This window comes from Delphinapterus leucas, chromosome 6 (assembly GCF_059928025.1).
Source record: "Delphinapterus leucas isolate spDelLeu-1000000601 "Yukka" chromosome 6, BTC_Dleu_Yukka2, whole genome shotgun sequence".
NCBI classification, from domain to species: Eukaryota; Metazoa; Chordata; class Mammalia; order Artiodactyla; family Monodontidae; genus Delphinapterus; species Delphinapterus leucas.
Window position 1 is genome coordinate 103,575,332 of NC_143134.1, and position 19,918 is coordinate 103,595,249.

The 19,918-nt window shown below is 41.7% G+C and overlaps 1 protein-coding gene across 8 annotated transcripts in view; it reads right to left on the minus strand.

Annotated features, from left to right (window-relative positions):
• The window catches only part of SUSD1 (sushi domain containing 1), a 130,567-nt gene that overhangs the window by 75,613 nt on the left and 35,036 nt on the right, over window positions 1–19,918 (minus strand). For all 8 annotated transcript variants that reach the window (XM_089913588.1, XM_022579035.3, XM_089913587.1 and 5 more), the window contains 3 exons: window positions 14,507–14,686; window positions 4,659–4,756; window positions 3,854–4,040 (listed from right to left, as the gene is read on the minus strand). In XM_089913588.1, the coding sequence (XP_089769714.1) occupies window positions 3,854–4,040; window positions 4,659–4,756; window positions 14,507–14,686 (465 nt within the window). The remainder of the gene's footprint in view (window positions 1–3,853; window positions 4,041–4,658; window positions 4,757–14,506; window positions 14,687–19,918) is intronic.

Sequence of the window (19,918 nt, forward strand, 5' to 3'; positions counted from 1 at the left end):
CAAAATCTATACTGTCTGAATCACTGAAAAAAGAAAATCTGGGGCTTCCCTGGTGGTGCACTGGTTGAGAGTCTGCCTGCCGATGCAGGGGACATGGGTTCGTGCCCCAGTCCGGGAAGATCCCACATGCCACAGAGTGGCTAGGCCCGTGAACCATGGCCGCTGAGCCTGCGCGTCTGGAGCCTGTGCTCCGCAACAGGAGAGGCCACAACAGTGAGAGGCCTGCATACCACAAAAAAAAAAAAAAAGAAAATCCGTGCAGCAAAAAGAGAAAACAATGGACATAACAACATAGCATAAAAAAGAGAAAAAATTAAGATGACAGAAGAAAGGAAAACCATATCACAAACAACACTAATGTAAATTGCTTAACTACTATTTTTCTCAAAAAGGTTTGCAACATATGCTGTCTCCTAGAGTACATCTATAGCAATGTTATCCAGATAGCTTTTAAGAAGAACAAAAGGGGGGCAAAGGCATATCATGCAAATAGAGCACAAAGAAATCAAGAAAATCGGGGCAAAAAAAAAAAAAATTAAATAGGCTAAAGTGAGCCACTTCTTAATAGTGGAAGTTAGAATCTACAGTTAAGATATCAATCACGGGGCTTCCCTGGTGGCGCAGTGGTTGAGAGTCCGCCTGCCGATGCAGGAGACATGGGTTCGTGCCCCGGTCCGGGAAGATCCCACGTGCCGCGGAGCGGCTAGCCCCGTGAGCCATGGCCACTGAGCCTGTGCGTCTGGAGCCTGTGCTCCGCAACGGGAGAGGCCACAACAGTGAGAGGCCCGCGTACCGCAAAAAAAAAAAAAAAAAAAGATATCAATCACGAACATAAATATCATAACATCAAAATATGTGAAACAAAACAATTAGAATTTCTAAGAGGAACTGAGAAGAATGGCAATCCAAGTAAGCAAAGAACAGTAACGACAACAAAAACAGAAGTCCTGAAAAACCTTACTACTAGAGCTGATTTAAGACTAGATCTTACCTTACAAGCAAACACTCTACCTATTATCACAAAACTTTGCCAAATAGTAAGCCCCAAGAAAATGTTGATAAATTCCCCACAAAGAATACTAAAATGTAAAAAAAAAAAAAAACTAGAAATCAACAACAAAGTGTAAATGTTAAAAATACTTTAAACCTACCACTTGATAACACACATAATTAATCCTTCAATCAATGAGGAAATCAAACTAGCAATTAGGGACTTCCCTGGTGGCGCAGTGGTTAAGAATCTGCCTGCCAATGCAGGGGACACGGGTTCAAGCCCTGGTCCAGGAAGATCCCACATGCTGCAGAGCAACTAAGCCCCTGTGTGCCACAACTACTGAGCCCATGTGCTACAACTACTGAAGCCCATGCGCCTAGAGCCCATGCTCCACAACAAGAGAAGCCACCGCAATGAGAAGCCTGCACACTGCAATGAAGAGTAGCCCCTGCTTGCCACAACTAGAGAAAGTCCACACGCAGCAACAAAGACCCAATGCAGCCAAAAAATAATAAATATATAAATAAAAAATAGCAAGTATATAATAAAGTAAAGTAAAAATAAAGAGAACATATATTAACACCCTCATAAATAATTCTTTGATCAAGGGAAAATCAGAATAGCAATTATACCATGTCTTGAAAGTAAAGATAAAGACAACATGTATAAATGCCTAAAGAATTCTGGCAAAGCTCAAATCCGGAAGGGAGAAAGAAGCACTGAAGGCTTTTATTACCAAACAGAAAATAATGGAAATAAGTTGAACTATGCATTCAACTCAAGAATTTAGTAATAGAACAATATAATGAAGTTAAGAGAACTAGGGAGAAGGAAATAATTTAAAAAAATAAGGGGAGAAATTAATAAGACAGAGAAAGAAAAACAATTAAAAAACCCAAGAGATTACTCTTTGGGGAAAACAACAGTAATAAAACAGACAACCCAAGCGAAGCAGATCAAGTGTTAAAAAGAGAGAAACACAAAACTACAAATCAAAATAACCTGGGGTTATATAATCTGTAACCCCAGAGGAGTTGTAAACAAATATTCCATGTGACATTCTGCCAATATATCTGCCAATATATTTAAAATCACAGCGAAATGGATGTTTCTTAGGAAAGTACAAATTATAAAAATTGACTCAAGAAAATGTAAGAAACATAAACAGACCCCCCAAAACATAGAAGAAACTGACAAAGTTATCAAAGAATCATCTCCCAAAGGGGTGAAACTTAAGTAATATTAAGAGCAATGTGTCCAACTTTAAGGGAAGGGGATAATTCTAAAGTGATATAAACTTTTCCAAGGTATAAAAAATATGGAAAACTTCCCAATTCATTTAAAGAGAACCAGCATAACGCTAATAATGAAATCAGATGGCTAAATGTGCAGGATAGAGAGGCGGGAATGACAGAGCTTCACAAGAGTGCATAAGGAAACAGCAAAGACAAAATTTGAGTAGATATGGAGTAAATGTAGAAACATACCTTGTTCCCAGTTGGAATAATTCAATATAAATCCCAATTCTCACTAGGTTAATTTGCAAATTTAATCCAATTCCATTTAACATTTCAGACAGAGGAAGGAGGTCTGGCGACATTAAAAAACTCAGCCATGGTCACCCAACTCTTAAGCAGCAGAGTTAAGATGCAAATCTGGGTATGTCTGACCCAAAAGGCCACGCTTTTCTCAGTGGAAATTAACTTGAAGAGGTTGAAGAGGATATTAGTAAAAACAGCTGACACTGAACAGCAAGCTCTCATTCTGACTGAACAGAGACAGATGAGTTTGGAGTCCTGGGATGCTCTTTTAAAGAAGACATATTCCTAATAAATCCACAGTAGTTTATTTTAAACTTTGAACAACTTTCTCTAGTTACTGTATTAATTTGACAATATCTTTCCCTACCTAGTATTTACTTAGAAATAAATCGTTTTGTTTTATTTATATACAAGTACCCTGAGACCTATTTTGTATAATTTCATAGTTGGCTTGATATTGTTAAGACTGGCAGACTTCAATTATTTCTGCAACATCCATGTTACTTCCCAGTTCCTAGTGGCAGCAACACCTAAAGGTTGAGTTTTCTTAATTAGGACATCAAATAGCTAGTTGAGAACTACCTCAACTCATCCAAAATAATAAATGACACCAATGGCTTTTCAAGGTTTGCTTATTAGGAGTTTAATTAGTCCTGACACCCCACAACCAGAATTATGGAAAAAAAAAAAACTTACTGTAATTGTCATGATGATATAAAAATCCATGTGATAACTATGTGCATTGGGGTTTATTATGACTTCTTGAAGCTCCTTCTTGTCCACACCTCTTTTCACCCCACATCTACCCTCCTGCATCCTAAGGCTGCCTCCCCCTCTCCACCTGCCCACTCTCAGCTCGGTTCTCCACCCCCAATCAGTCCTAGGGTCAGTTGCCATCCTGGAGCACAGCTCCTGGGTCAGCCTCCCTGGCTCCACCTTTACCATAGGCAAGAGTGAATGACTTTTGAGTTTCCTACCAAAGATAAGCCATGTGGCTACCCTCTGTTGCCTTGGATAACTGAAATGGACTGCATCATCACCTACTGTTCTCCTCTTTTAATGCCTTATTACCTTCCACGTCAACCAGAGGACGCAGCTGAGAATCAATGCATCAGTGACCATTCAGCCTGGCATCAATAGGAGAGGAATCTCTCCTACCAGACCCGCTCTGGTTCTGAGCCCTAGAGCAATTAATCCCCTGACTACAAATCTCAGAAAGCAACCGTGAACTCTCCTGACCAGTAGATTCTGAAGCACATTTTCCCACATCCTGTGCTTAGCATTTTCTAGGAGGAAATGAGACTTCACCTCCACCTACCAGCTGTCTGGAACCCAATGATGGCTGGCACAGAGCGTCTGGGAGAGGCAATAGAAATGTGCATGGTGTAGTTGGTGCCCTGGTACAGATCTAGGCACACTTTCGGGGTCCTGTTGTCTGTGGTCAAATTAACTGTCTCCTCATGAACTGTTTCCATGGAGTCCAGCCGTTGTCCTTTTATGTATATCTTTGTGAGGGGAAAAGACAAGAGAACCCACCAGGACTTCAGTTAAAACAAACAAGAGAGATTTTTGTGGTGCTGGAACCTACTCCCTTACTACTCCCTTTAATACTGCACTGCTCATCCCAGGGGAGATAAATAGGGCAAACCTCTGCTATCAGGTATCTGATGACGAAATCTGATCAGCCCAGTAATCCATAAATGCTGAGAAGCGACATAAAATGAGGAGTATCTCCAGGGAGTGCTATCCTGCACTCAAATGACCAGCGATCAATGGAGGCAACACAACCTGAGACCCGCTCACTGCAAACTGTCACCGAGGCAGCAGATGCTTCTAGGCTTGTTCTGGGGGAGTGAAATACAAGAGCTTGCAAACAAGCGATAATGATGATGCCAAATATAAATACATCCCACACACATATATGGAGGATGACAAATAGACTAAACTCAAAATGTAAAATAAAATAATCCAGATATCTTTAAAATTCTGTTCACTTTTTTAAAGGACTATGGGATTTGAAAGCTATTAGATTGAGAAGCACTTCCGGAAGCAAGTCCCTCCTACTCTTATTCCCATGGTAACCATTTCTGCCCTAGCAGGAAAAAGGAGCTCACTTTACTTACCACATATACAATCTTGGAGTTTATTCTTCCTGGGTTTATTTGCCACCTCACACAAGTGTTATTAAACACTGACACGTCATTAATTTCTATAATGATTTCTAAAATAGAAAAAGAGAGAGTCCACTCACAAAATGCATTGATGGGCTTTGGAAAAACCCTAATGGCCACCACATTAGAGGGCATGATTTAGTTTATCTGCCCAGCTGGTCTCTCTGATGATCACCATTCATGCTCTGATTCAGAAACCGAATCAGCAATTCAAGCTACCCCAGGCCAATCACCCAATTTAACTTCACCATGAGTGAGCTTGGCCCATTACCTGATTTGGAGGAAAAGGAAAGATTCCTGCTTAAGTATGGGTGAGAATTCCAACCTGTGATTGGTCTGACAGGCCACTGGATGCCACTGGTGTTCCACTCCTGTGGGATAGAAAGCGGCCCAGAGTTGAGCCCTGAATCTTCCCTGCAGTTGCACAGGTAAGATCAGCTTCCGGCTTCCTCATCCCACCCAGCTGATGGAGCGTTATTTCCAGGTCACTGCTGTTCCCAAGAGGGAAATGACACGCATCACCACATGGGACCATTCCTCGGGAGTAACCTGCTGGGGTAAACTAAGTAAATTCTCCACAAGGTCCCTGGGTACTTCCAGGGCTCCTTTAACTGAAGCTATTTAATCCTGACTTATTCGGAAGCCACTAATTTCTTCAAGTTGTTCTGCTTTTTTTTATATATTCTGTGTGTATTTCATGTAATATATTTGGCAATGTGGGAAACAGTATTAGGGCCTCGGCTCCTGAGGTAACACAGTTTCCAATGAACCTAGTAAACCACCTAGGAAGTTGTCCAGATGGGAAGGGGGCAAGGATCTAGCTTTTTATCCATTTAATAAATTCCCTGCAGATAAGTAAAAACATTTTTACTTGCAGCTGACATACTCTTGTCTATAAAGAATCCTAAGGAATTCACATACACACACACACACACACACACACACACGAACACACACACACACAAGGCTAAGAAAGGAGTTCAGCCAGGTTGCAGGATACAAGGTCAATGTACAAAAATCAATTGCATTTCTGTCCACTAGCAAGGAACAATCCAAAAAGGAAATTAAAAAAAAAAATTTCACTTACACCAACATCAAAAGGAATAAAATTCCCTGCGGGTAGAAGTTACCAAACCATCACCTCTGGAGAAGGGAATCATCACCTCACCACACAGGAATGTCCCTCAGCCCAAATTCAAGCTTCCCCATTGAATCAGACATCCCTTGTGGATGTTCTAGAACCTCTCAGCTTCTCCTGTTCCTTGTTCCAGCCCTGCATGGGCTTTGATACCATGACCGTGTCTTGTCTCCCATGCTGGGGCTTCCCTGCTGCACACCCCAGCACATGCAACCTGGAAGTGGGGGGGAATTAACACCTCCTGGGGGACAGGAGGTACTAGATAAGTCTGCCCCTTATCTTTCTTCCCCTTGAAGGGCAGACCTACAAAGACCTCTCAGGGCGCTGTCGCACTGATGGAGCAATACTTGCAGTCAGTGAAGACCGCTGCAACAAGGCATCCTTACACTGGCTCTGCTTCCTTCCCTGCTCTACTCACCTTAGCCCTCACTCCTGCTTCCTGGGATAGCACTCCCTATTGTGAAAAAAATATAAGCCCTCTGCCTCAGGCCCTGCTTTCTGGGAAACCCAAGGTAAGACTCCCGTCAAGAAGGGTGAGAAAGATAAGTCTCCACCCCCAGAAGATGTCTCTCTTCATCTCAGCTCCCATCCTTCCCTTCTAGTAAATCTCTTCTCAGCCTCCAAGTGGGAAAGGGAGCCTGCACCTCAGGCACCTGTAGGGTTGACTAATTTCTCCTCTACTCAGAACCAATACTATCTTTAGACAGACCCTAGTCTACTGCTCTCTTTGCCTATGGAAGAGTTTATATCTTTACTAAATCATCCCTTCAGCAGCATTGCTGAGATTCTATGTCACACATTACCTGGTCTTGGGTAAGCCCAGGTCAGCTGACTATAAGTGGGAATAAATGGAGGCAGAGAGAGGAAAACAGGCAAACTTCTGGAGAGACACCAGAGGATCACCTACGGCTGTCTAAAGCACCCCTGGGTCTCTACATCAATGTTTCTCCCTGGAGCACAGATAATTTGAAATCAAAGAAATACTCCACTTGTGGACATGGGTATCCTGATAGATGCAAAGACCTATCCATTCACCTCCTTGGGTAGCATAATGATGATGTTGGCACCAGTCTTTTATCAGCTTGAACAAGCCCCAAATATTCCTGGCCCTTTCCCTCTCCACTGACCTTCAAAGCCCTAGAGTTCTAGACTCCTCTGCTCATTCCCACATCCCTCTGATACTCACCCCCTGGTCCAGAAGGAAAAGGAAACATCCCACCCCTCACCTTCTCTCTGAGTTGCCAGTAAAGCACATTTCCTTCCCACTCGGGACCTCTTTGCCACCCAAGCAGAGGTTAGAAAGGAAACATGAAAGTCTCCTTTCTTGTTCTTCCTTTTGCTCATTCACTATGACAACTGCAAATAACATCTCAAAAATGCTATCTGCCTCCAGGCTGTGCCATGCTCTCTGCACAGAGGGACCCAGATCTGATTATAGGGATGTCAGATATTTCATCCCAAGGAGTAGCATAACAAAATCCGGTTGCTTTTCCCTCCAGGTGTCTACGAATCAGCTGGAAAGACTTCGTTATAAATGTATCAGCTATTAAACATCCATATCCATGCTGCCCCTTTAAAAGAGATGACTTGGGAGGCTACGCCCTAATTCTAATAGTACCGAAAACGGAAAACATTTCTGGAAGTTCTCTTTGGAACTGACTCCAGGGCACTTTATTCACCACTGACCCTTAACTGAACGATTATCGCATGCCAAGCATCCTCCCATGCCAGGCACTGGGCTGTGACGATGATCAGAACAGAAGCCCTTCCCTCAGGAACATGGCTTCTAATGGAGGGAGCAAACATATAAGCAGAAAAATTACAACTTGATAAATATCAGGACAAAGTTGCACACAAGTACCACAGGGTATAGAGAAAGAAGCCACCAACTCTCACTGGAAGACCTGGGAAAGCCGGCTTCGTGGGGGGCATGACCTTCAGGGCTGAATGGCTGAAGAGCGAGGAAGACAGAAGACAGAACAGCAGGTCCAATGCCTGCAAGTGCAAAGGGTGTGGCAGATTCAGACAGAGACGTGTAACGTGCTGGGGAGGAGGAAAGAGGGGAAGCGAGGTTGCAGAGAGAGGAAGGGATCAGACTTGGGAAGACCTGCTCGCTAGACTAAGCGCAGGCTTACTCCGACGAGCCTTGGAGAGCTAAAAGCAGGAAGATGATGGGGACTTCCTTTTTTTTTTTTTTAACATCTTTATTGGGGCATAATTGCTTTACAATGGTGTGGGGGACTTCTTTTTTTAGAACGATAACTCTGGTGCATTTTGAAGGAGACACTGGAGGTCACAAGGAAAAAATGTGATACCCTTTACTCAGTGATTACAATACATCAAACACTGATACGTAGGTCTTTATAGATTTGATCACATTTTCCCAGCAGTCATAGGAGGCAATCATGAAATCAATAACGAGTGAACATTTATTGAGTTGTTACTATGGACCAGATAGCATGTACGGTACTTTAAATGTATCATTCATCTAATCTTCAAAATAACACCATGAATTTGACACTATAGTGTCCATTTTACAGGCCTAAGGCTTAGAGAAGTTAAGTGACCTGCCAAAGGTCACACAGCTAGTAAGCAGTGCAGTCAGGATTCAAAACTAGATCTGCCAGACTCCATAGCCCAGAGCCTTTGCACTGAAGTAGCTATTCAGCAAAAAGGTGAAAAGATGAAATCAGGGCACTGGATTTAAAACCGTGAGCAATTCTGAAGGAAAGCAATAGGAGGCAAGAGATAAGGAGTCTAGGCTGACTGCCAGTCTCTGAGCCTGAGAGTCTGAATAGATCGCCTTCTACTGTACTCATAAGAAATATAGGAGGAAGCAGACTGGGTTTGTGAGAAAGAGACGAACGAATTGTGTTTAGAACATGCTAAGTCTGAGTTCATCTACCTGGGTGAAAAAAACAGTCTTGAAGGTCATCAATGGGTAGATGGTAGTTGAATCCCTGGGTGCAGGTGACATGCCCAGGTAGGACATGGAGAGCAGGTGGCATGATAGCAGGGCACTGGGACACATGGAAACCAAAGGGGAAACTAGAGGAGAAAGGGGAATGCAGAAGGAGGTCAGAGGTTGGCTGGGAGAGTGTGATGCCTCGAGAGTCAAGGAAAGAGAAGATCTGAAGGAGTGTCTGCTTCCTCGAACGTTATCTCCCTTCCTTCCTACCAATCCTCCCGACCTCCTCGCTCCCACCCAAGAAGAGCCTGGAGCAGAACATAAGCACTGGGGGCTCGACCTCTTGCTCTTCCCTCACATGGCTCTTTCTTCCCCAGTGGAGGGCACGTGGTGCCATGATCAGATCTGAGGTCTGACTTTGGACAGTGGCAGGCAGAGCAGGTCTCTGCCTTGTCCAGTTGTAGGACGTTTAGGCTCCTCTGGCCTAAACAAAGTAGGCCCCCACAGCATCCAACTGAACTCTGCATTGGACTTTGGGGACCAAAGCCTCCGTGGGTTATAAAGTACCTTTGCTTTGCTTTAGATTCTGCATGTGGTGCATGGGTGCGTGCGTGTGTGTGTGTGTATAAATGTACATATATAAAGTTATGTATTTTAGTATTCTATTAGCATCCAGTATTTCTCTGTGGTACTCATCATGTTTGTAACTAAATAATTTTGTAATTAGTTATTTAATGTCTATCTCTCCTGAATGTAAGCTCTATGACAGCGAAGACAAGATCTATCTACCTCTCCAACCCCAGAAACTAATACAGTTGGTTGGACATAGATATTTTTAAAATATTTATCATTTGGTTGACTGGTTGAATAGATTGATAAATGTATGGATAGATAATCAACAATGCTAAATGTTGTGGAAAGGTTAAGAGGAAGGACTGACACTAGACCATGGTCATTAGTGACCTTGAGAGAGAGCAACAGTGAAGTGGGGTGTTGGACACCTGATTCTCCTTCAGGAAGCTCAGAAGAGAACAGGGTGGGAGGGGACAGAGACAGTGAGCACAGACTACTCTCTCAGAAGTCCCATTGTGGTCAGGGCCTAGTCTAGTGCACTCTCTTGGTTTCCAATTTTATATCCATTTTCTCTACTTTTGAAAACAGTAAAAGGTCCTACAGAATAAATTCAAGAGACCTTAACAGAATGTCAAGCTCAATGTCATTTCTAGTATCTGCTTTCAAAAGTGATATGACCAGTCTTCTAATATGACTCATAAACTACCTCCAAAGGCAATTCCCAAATAGATTACAAAACCAACACATTTTGATAATAGCAGCATCACTGAAATGAGGGTATGGCTTCCCAAGGTGACAACTTTGAATAAATGCATGTTTGGCTATAAGAGTTTTGCTATGCTTCCTTTCTTCTTTTTAAGTCATTAGAGTCACATAAAATAGGTAGAAGAAGCATGGCTTCAAATAGTGCTTTCCTAAAACGCGTTATACACTTTAGGATGATTTTTTTGGTGGCACATGAATATATTTTTATATGTTTGCTTTGTATTGATTTTTGTGTATATTTGAAAAAGCCCAGGTGTTCATCAAACTCATGATATCACATATATTACTGTGTCCTTGATCAATAAATTTAAATTTAAAATTTAAGTTTTAAACATAAGTTGTTTTAAGAAACTTATTAAATTAAAAAATACCTTAGTTCTGGCAAACATTGTCAGGGTGGTCTACAAATAATTCAAGCTTAGGAAAGTGGCAGGAGACAGCTCGTTGCCTTTCCAGGTCTACAGGCCTGAGTTCAAATCCTGTCTCTGCCATTTACTAGTCATTGAAAGACCCTGTGAAAGCTGCATAACTTTTATGAGTCTCAGATTACTCATCTATGAAATGAAAACATCAATACTTCATAGAGTTTTTCTGAGGACAAAATGGCATCAAGGCTCCTAGCAGAGCCGTGGGTGTTTAAGTTGGTGCACGATCAATGGTAGCTATAATGCTTGACGGTCTAAACATTATGGACATAATCAAACAAATCCCAGCCATGTGGCTATTTGCATAAATGTGCCCATTTATTCCGGCTGACCTTTCTCTTCTATCTGAAATATGTCCAGCTGCAAGTGAGCACTCACTGGGCTGAAGAGGAGGATCGACCACAAAACAGAAGGGCAGGAGCTAACAGGAGGCCTGGAGGCATTTGGACTCGGTCCCTGAGTCGGGTGAGGGGCCCAGAAAGGATCCCAGCAGCCAGTCTGTGTTTCCATAGAGATGTTGCTCTTTAGAGAGCCTGGAGTGAGTGAGCGTCAACCTCATCATTATTAACTCGGATTCTAAACGTAAAAAGCCAAACGACCTGTGCAGAATGAAAGCCAGGGACAGTCTTATCAAGAATGGATCAGTCCCTTTGATCTTGAGGTAAACCAACTCACTGAACATCAAGCTTCCACCTGGGGTTTTTCCAGACACTAAAGTAATTGCCTAATTCTCAGCTCTCTGGAGTTTCCAGTCTAAACTGGCCTTAAAAAAAAAAAAAAAGTCCCACCACCTTGCCGGAGTTCACACTCCATTAAAAACATATACAGATCTAACTGAGTCACTTTGCTGTACAGCAGAAATTAACACAACATTGTAAATCAACTATACTTCAATAAAATTAAATATATATGTGTGTGTGCATGTGTATATATATATATATATATATATATATATATATACACACACATACACACAGATCTGTCCTATTAATCCAAAGAAATAGGAACTCCAAAAATATTTTTAACTAACAACAACTCATGTAAAGTGAAGATAAATTATTCTACCCAATTTAGAATGAAACACTCATGTATAAAAAGATGGGTAAACAGTAATGAAAACAAAGGACAGGGGTAGAAGGCATTCACAGGTTAGGCAGAAACATAAAAGAAGATGGGGAAAAAACCCAAAAGTGAACATTGAAGGAGGTAAATACAAAATACATAGAGAGATTTGGGACAGAAGGGGAGGTGTGAAGAAATAGGTGAAAAACAGGAAAAAGAAGGAAGGGAGGGCAGCTGAGCGTGAGCCATGGTAATCAGCATCTCTCACTACAGTTCCAGAAGCCTCTCGTACCTACCTACCCAGCGATCATGTGCACTGTGCCATGAATTAATCAGCATGTAAATCGCCCCCTTTATCTGCGGAAATTGAATTTAGCTGCCAATCTTGATTGAGGGCATAGAGGCCTCCTCACAGAAAGATCACAGCCCTCAGGGAGAAAGCCTTTTCTCTCCTTAAATCAAAGCTTGCATAAACCCATGGAAACAGCTGCAGCTGGAGCCACAGACTTTGTGAACGGTGGCAGGCTGAGGTTGGTAATTATAATTAGCAGTTACATAACATGTTTGTTCTTCAAAGTGCTCTACAAGCATCAGCTAATTAATAGCTTACTATGCCCCACGCAGATCCACTGGTTTTTCACGGAGTGACTAATCCTGGTACCCCCACTGAATTCTGAATGGTGGAGGCACAGCAGCTTGAACAATGAAGCAAATGGCTGAGGGTCCAGAAGCTAGGCCCAGCTCTCTGACCAAGTGACTCCATAGGCAGCTCTGGGCCAAGACCACCTCCCCAGATGTGGAATTCAGCAACCCACGAGGCAGCTGCCTCACTTCCTCCAAATAACTCTTAGAGGTGCTGCTGGAGGTGCAATAATAGTTTGGAATGACCATCAGTCTGGTTCAAAATGGCATTAGCTCTTCTCAATGTCCCCAAGTATGAAGACTGGGACTCTGGAGTCCTTGGCGTTAGTTACAGGTTTGCCCTTGCTTCTCTGTGCAAGTTCGGCAAGTCAATGGGACCTAAGAGAAGGCCGAACTCGATCTCTGGGTTCTCATCCGTGTCTGCCCTTCCTTGTTACTATGATTGCAATCTCTAGCCTACAGCCTGCTGCAGTTGTGGTGGAGATAACTGAATGTGGGAAATGCATGGCACTGGCAGGGCCTCAGCAGCAGAGCTAAGTTCTTCATCTACTCCAGGGATGCTTTACCCAAGGCCTTCAGAGGTCCATGGTTTTGTAAAATATTATATCCGTATGTGCATTTCTTTGGAGAAAAGTCTATTTACCCTATTGCCCTGTAAATTCCAAGAAGGTAGTGTCCAGCAAAGTACCTCACACACAGTGTATGCTAAATAAACATCTACTGAACAAATTGATGGATTTCATCAAATTCCTAACCCCAAAATGGTCATGAACCATTCCTCTATGGACAAATAATCACCAGCAGTCTGCATGTTGTATTTGCTCTGGTTAGACTTTCCTATGGAAAACTTCGATTGGCAACACCCAAGACATTCTTCCATAATTCTGCTACAAAATCAAGCCAGAGACCTAGACCAAAGCGACCTAGAGATTTCACTCTTCAGAGCCAAGCAAGTTAACAGCTTGAAATAAATTCCCAGAGCCGTTCAAGACCAGGTGACAACCATTTGTCACACCCACGGCCAACCACCACAAACCTAAGAATCATTGCCTTTTCCCATCTTATTTCTTGGAGGCCGAGGTGTGAAATAAAGCATGTGGAAGTCTACACTTCTGACTCATGAGAAGATCCTCTTCAAGCAAGGTTAATAATTTCAGTAAAAGACCTAACATGTACACAGTGGTTTAAACTTCAAAATGCTCCCCATAGATTATCTCATTTGATTCCCTCTCAACAATTATTTGAGGTAGGAAAAGCAGGTTTTATTTTCTCCCTTTTATAGATGAGGAAACTGCGGCTCCGAGAGAATAATGCCTTACCTAATGACACACAGCTAACACATGGCACTGCTAGAATGTGAACTGAAGTCTCAAAACTCCTTTTCACCAGTAATTTCATTTGGGGGTATATATCCAAAAGAATTGAAAGCAAGGTCTCAAAGAGATATTTGTATACCCATGCTCACAGCAGCATTATTCACAATAACCAAAAGGTGGAAGCAACACAACTGTCCATCAATGGACGAATTGATAAGCATAATGTTTATATATATACTACAAAATATTATTCAGCCAGAAAAAAGAGGGAAATCCCACCACTGGCAGCAACATGAATGAACCTGTAGTACATTATGTTAAGTGAAATAAACCAGTCACAGAAGGATAAATACTACCTGATTCTGCTTACATGAGGTCAATTAGTCAAACTCATAGAAACAGAAAGCAGAATGGTGGTACCAGAAGCTGTGGGAAGGGGGAAGTAGGGAGTTACTGTTTAACCCGTATAGAGTTTCAGTTTTTCGACATGAAAAAGTTCTGGAGATTGGTTGCGCAACGTGAATCTACTTAACACTGAAAAGATCATTAAGGTGGTAGATTTTAGGTTGTTCGTATTTTACCACGATTAAAAATAAACATTAAAAACCTAGATATACATTACACCACCTTCTCTCTGAAAAGCTGTCAAATGTGCTTAATTAGGACTTTTAAGTATTCCCCCCCTGAGAAAATGGCTCATGGCGAAAAATATCTCAGGCAACCAAGCAGAAGAGAGAGGAATCACTGTGATTTAAGGTGGGTTTCAAAAGATTAGATGCATAAAATTTCCTATCCAACTTATTTTCCCAATCCACCCTCTAAATCTTCAGGGTTTAGCTGACAAACCGAAAGCCAGGTACCTGCCCAGGTAAATGGCACAGCCAGGGCAGTACACAGGGTAAGCAATCGAAGGTTTTAGGTTCTGCTGTTTGCTTCCACGAGACAGGAGACCCACAGAATGGAGTCTATACCTGTGCATGACAAAGTACTTGTTCTCCAGATCCCTTTCTCTGTGCAAACAGAAGTGATCTTTCCTCCAGGGCTCTCAAAGCCCTCTTGACAGACATAGTGAGCCATACCGCCCAGTCTGGAGCTGTGATTCCCCACCAGGACCGCATGCTGCACTTCCGGAGGGTGGCCACAGTTGATCTCTGCAACGGGAAGTAGCACAGCACTTGTTATGACCCATGACTTCTACCCCATAATTCACCTTTTAGAAATAAATATTTAGCAATGATAGAGTCCAGTCATATGGGAGAAGAGAAAACACTAACCCCATCAAATAATCCAGTTGCATGTATTTAAAGTAAGATTGTTCAGAAGTAAGGAAAATAGAGATCTCTGAGTTTAATAAAATTTATAAACATGCATGTATAGAAAATATTCCAATTATGAGATTATTTATACTATAGAGAATTCCTTGGTCAATGAAATAATCCATCTCAGGGTTATTTTACATATTAAGATTTTCTGGTACCTTTTAGTATGTATCTTCAGATCATTAACTCCTGAGTAGACAATAATGCAAATGTAGTTTTTTTTTTCTTTCTTTTTTTTGCTAACTGAAGAGTAAATGAAATACATACAAAATCTCTGAACTTTTTAAAGCAAATTAATGGGGAAAGTATTTATAGTTTAAACATTCAATATATATGTACCTTTCAAAGAAAAATAAATCAGTTGCATAGAGGGAGACAAACCTGGAATTATAAAATTGACATGAAATTTCTTCTCTGCAACTCTGACTACCAGAAGACACTGGAATATTTACAGAAAACAATCTGAAGGACAAGGATTATGACATTACCATTTTAGACCCAGCCAAACTCTACTTCATATAAGAATAAAAGAGTCATTTTCAGATATTTACATTTTTAAAAAAATCTGTACATGTATCTTTTCTGGAAAAAAATTTAAAAATAACCTCAGACCAACAACAGAAAAAAAGAATCAGAATAAATGCCCTAAGAAAGGAGAAGGACAGGGCTTTAGAAGAAACACTAGTGAGTAATGAAACCAGCAGGATGTACAGGTAAGTCTCCATAATCATTTAAGTGTGACTGTAGAGCTGGATAGAACTAGCAGTAAAGAATTCTAGAACTATAGGCTGAACAATGTGAAAAAATTAATAATTTGAAAATTAAATTCCAAACTATTTCAATAAAATCTGAGCAGCGAAGTGAAGAGAAGAAATAAAACATGCTAAATTTCCCATACAGCAGTGGGGAGCTCATAGACACAATTTTATTCAAGAAAACGTAATAAATATAAAGTAACGTAGTCATAATAATTGCAAATGTAATCCAGTTATACCTAAATCCAGAAAGAAAAATACATAACTTTTGGCCTTCATTCTGATTTTTAGTTTTCTCCCCCATCTGCAGAAAGCCAAGAAAATTAAGCATTCTTGATATCCAGACTTTTAAAACATGAGTCCATTTATGGAGATAAAGCATACAAAAACAGAGAAAATGTTATGATCTCTTCCCAACTCCCCATTAACCATTCATGGCATTAGAAATATGTGGCTTCTCTTAAATGAGCTTCTGATACAGAATTGGTGGATTTACTGTAATTGTACTCTTCTCCAACCCTTTATGGATGTCTGGTCTGTTCTAGAACCCCAGAGTTACTTCCCTGAGGGAGGCCTCTTAGAGCAGGGTTTCATCTGTTGTAACTGGAGTTATCAAAAGACTCTCAATGTAACAGCTCAACCCACCTGACCAGTCACTTGGCTCTGAGATTTTTCAAAAAAGAGTTAGGCTCTGGTCAGTGCAGATGCAAATCCTGAGCAGTTATGGGACCAGAATGAGGTGGTCATTAAATAAATCCTCCAACCCTATCTATCTCTCAAGTCCCATGTTTGCTCATAGGGATTTGTTCCCTTCTCATACATGTTGACCAGACACAAGACAAGACCCTTTGGCCCTCAGAATGTTTTCCCAACATCAAACCTTTAGACATGTTTACTGGCCCAAAACATTCGTATATTTGTGTGTACATGAGCAACCAACCGAACAGGTGGTTAATGTTTCCTAAGACTGCCCAGTGATTGTTGACATCAAAAACATCTAGTTTAAGCCAGGGTTCAGTTACAGCAGGAAATTAGAGGGATCATCAGTGAATAGATTGAGGGTATAGGTTTATGCAGGTCTATTGGCCTTGAAGCTGGAATTCTAAACAGCATATTGGAGAGATATGGGAGGGAACCTGGTGACAGATAGTCGGATTAGGGGAGAAGCATAGATACTAAAGGAATAAGAGTACAGAAGATAACTAAATTGGCTCCTATATTGGACATCACCAAGAATAATGGAAGGCATGGTGGCTTTAGCTGGGACGACAAGATTTTTTTTTGGCTGTGTTGGGTCTTCGTTGCTGCACGCAGGCTTTCTCTAGTTGCGGTGAGCAGGCTCTAGAGCGCAGGCTCAGTAGTTGCGGCGCACGGGCTTAGTTGCTCCCCGGCATGTGGGATCTTCAGGGACCAGGGATCGAACCCGTGTCCCCTGCATTGGCAGGTGGATTCTTAACCACTGCACCACCAGGGAAGTCCCAAGATTTTTTTAAATTAATATTAACTTGGGGGTAGATAAGAAATCAATAGCCTGTCCTCTAGGGACTCAGGTAGATGTCCAGTGGTAGGCAATCTGGACCCAACTCTGTGAGTTCCCATCACAGAGCTATTCGAGTTGGACAGTCCCTTGGCAGGAGATATTTAGAGAGGATTCCGGCGTGGCTTGGATTAAACACATGGTTCTAAACAATAGCTATACAATCTGAATCACCTGGGGAGCTTTTGAACAAATCACCCATTTTGGAGTCTCACACACACATCCCCACCCTCACCCAGAGATAACTCTTCTGAATGAGTATTACTGAGTTGGGTTCTTGGCATCCACATTTCTACAAAGTTGCAAATTTGATTTGTATGCACACCCACAGCTGAGAATCTAAATTAAACATTGGTATAAATAGCTACCATTTAGTGTCACATGCATCCCAATAGGGCCCCAAGTATATATCATTACTTCTTACAGTAACCCTCCATGGTAGAGATTATTTCCCCCATTTTACAGGTAAAATGGCTCAACATGGTTAAATAAAACATCCTAAGTCACATAGGTAGTCATGTGATGGCTAGGAGCAGAATCCACATCCTTCAGATTCCTTCTCCTATACCCACTGCCTCTCAAGAGCAGCTCCATCTCTGAAAACCTACAGTATATGCCCCCTTTCTACCCCCTTCCACCTTGCTCATCCTCTCTCTCTCCTCGAGGTACACTCTATCTCCCTGAGACCTAGCAAAATCCTTCCCAGTGATGAATCTGCTCCATGACTAATAGAGGGATCCCTTTTTCCTCTGAACTTTCATAGCCTATGTTCATTTGTTCATTTATTCATATATTTACTGAGCACCTAGTACATGCCAGACACTATGCTAGTCACTATAGCAGAGAACAAAATGGAAAATATCACTGCCCTCGCAGAACTTAGGGGGAGAATAATTAGACAAAAAAATAAATCAACAAGGTAATTGCAGATTGTAGTAAATGTTATGTAGGAGGAAAGATAACATGATAGGATAGGAAAGACTTTTTAAATAGAGTAGTCAGGAACGGTTCGAGCTCTCTGAGGAGGTAACATCAGAGTTAGGACCTGAAGGATGAGAATGAACCAGTCATGTCCAGGACCAGAGGAAGAACATTTCAATCAATTGAAATAGCCAATGCAAAGACCCTGAGGCGAGAAAGCTCTTGATATGCTCCAGAAAGGGAAATGCAACCTGTTGGCTGTAGCACAGTTAGCAAAATGGAGAGTGGCATGAGATGAAGGTGCAGAGAAGAGCAGAGCCAGGTCACAGAGGGCCTTGTAAGCCTTAGGAAAGAGCCTGGGTTTTATTTAAAAGCAGTGGAATGCCATTGGAGGATTTTAAGTGAGGGAATGAAATAATCTGACTTAGATTTTTAAAAGACCATTTTGACTGTTGGGTAGATAAGGGATGGGAGAACAGGAGTAAAAGGAGAGGTTGGTTAGTGTCAACAGCAGTAGCCCAACAGAAAGAGAGATGAGGTCTTGGATGCACTTGAGAGGTGATGGCGGAGACGGAAAGAAGAGGATGGATTCGAGATGCATCCTGGAAGCAGAACAAGGTTCTTGGTGATAGACTGGATGTGAGAGTGAGAGAAGAAGTAGAATCAAAATACTTATCTATCCTCTTCATTTGACCTTTATTTCCTCCTTGAGGATTTTGTGGGTTTGTTTTAATGACTATGTCTCCCCAAATATATGGACAGTTCCTAAAGGGCAGAATCTTTATCTTATAATCCCTTGCTTCCCCACAATGCCTACCCACGATAGTAGTTTTTACATAGTAAATAATAAACAGTTGTTCACTGGTAGCTTGCTACTACTTTATGATTGTTCAAGATGCAATATATGTTACTTCGATATGATCACAACCCATGAGGAAGGAAACACACATCAGTAAATTGTAAGTATATATAACAAGACAGGAACACATTACCTCTATATTTTGTATCCAAAAGAGGTAACATAGCTACCAGACACCAAGTAGATGAAAGCTGAGAAAGTAGAAAAACTAATACGTATCAGTCTTGTACCAGTGAATTCTGGGAAAGCTGTTTAAACTGCAATAATTTTAATCATAATAGCATGCATCAAAATCCTACTAAACACAAGGTAGTCTATTAGATATACACTATCTTATTTATTTCTCACAGAAAACCCTGCTGCAAGGTAGATGGGTTTTTCTCATGTAGTTTATAAATACAAAAATGGAGGTCCTAAGACTCTGTCACATTCAAAAATTACACCACTACTAAAAGACAGAGCCACAGAACTTCCCTGGTGGCACAGTGGTTAGGAATCCACCTGGTAATGCAGGGGACACAGGTTTGAGCCCTGGTGCAGGAAGATCCCACATGCCACAGAGCAAATAAGCCCGTCTGCCACAACTACTGAGCCTGTGCTCTAGAGCCTGCAAGCCACAACTACTGAGTCCACATGCCACAACAACTGAAGCCCGCACACCTAGAGCCCGTGCTCTGCAACAGACAAGCCATCACAGTGAGAAGCCTGCGCACCGCAATGAAGAGTAGCCCCTGCTCGCCACAACTAGAGAAAGCCTGTGCGCAGCAACGAAGACCCAATGCAGGCAAAAAAAGAAAAAAAAAAAAGGCAGAGCCAGTATTCAAACCATGGTTTTTGTGACCCCAAAGTCCAGGTCCATTATATCTGGGCAGCTTCACACTGAAGGGGGTCCACTCTAGGCTCTGACTGGGACTGACCCTATAGTTTAGCTAAAACCTCAGAAGAAAAGGTTGCATGAAAAAGCATTTAAATCAGTCTGGAAGGGTTCTATG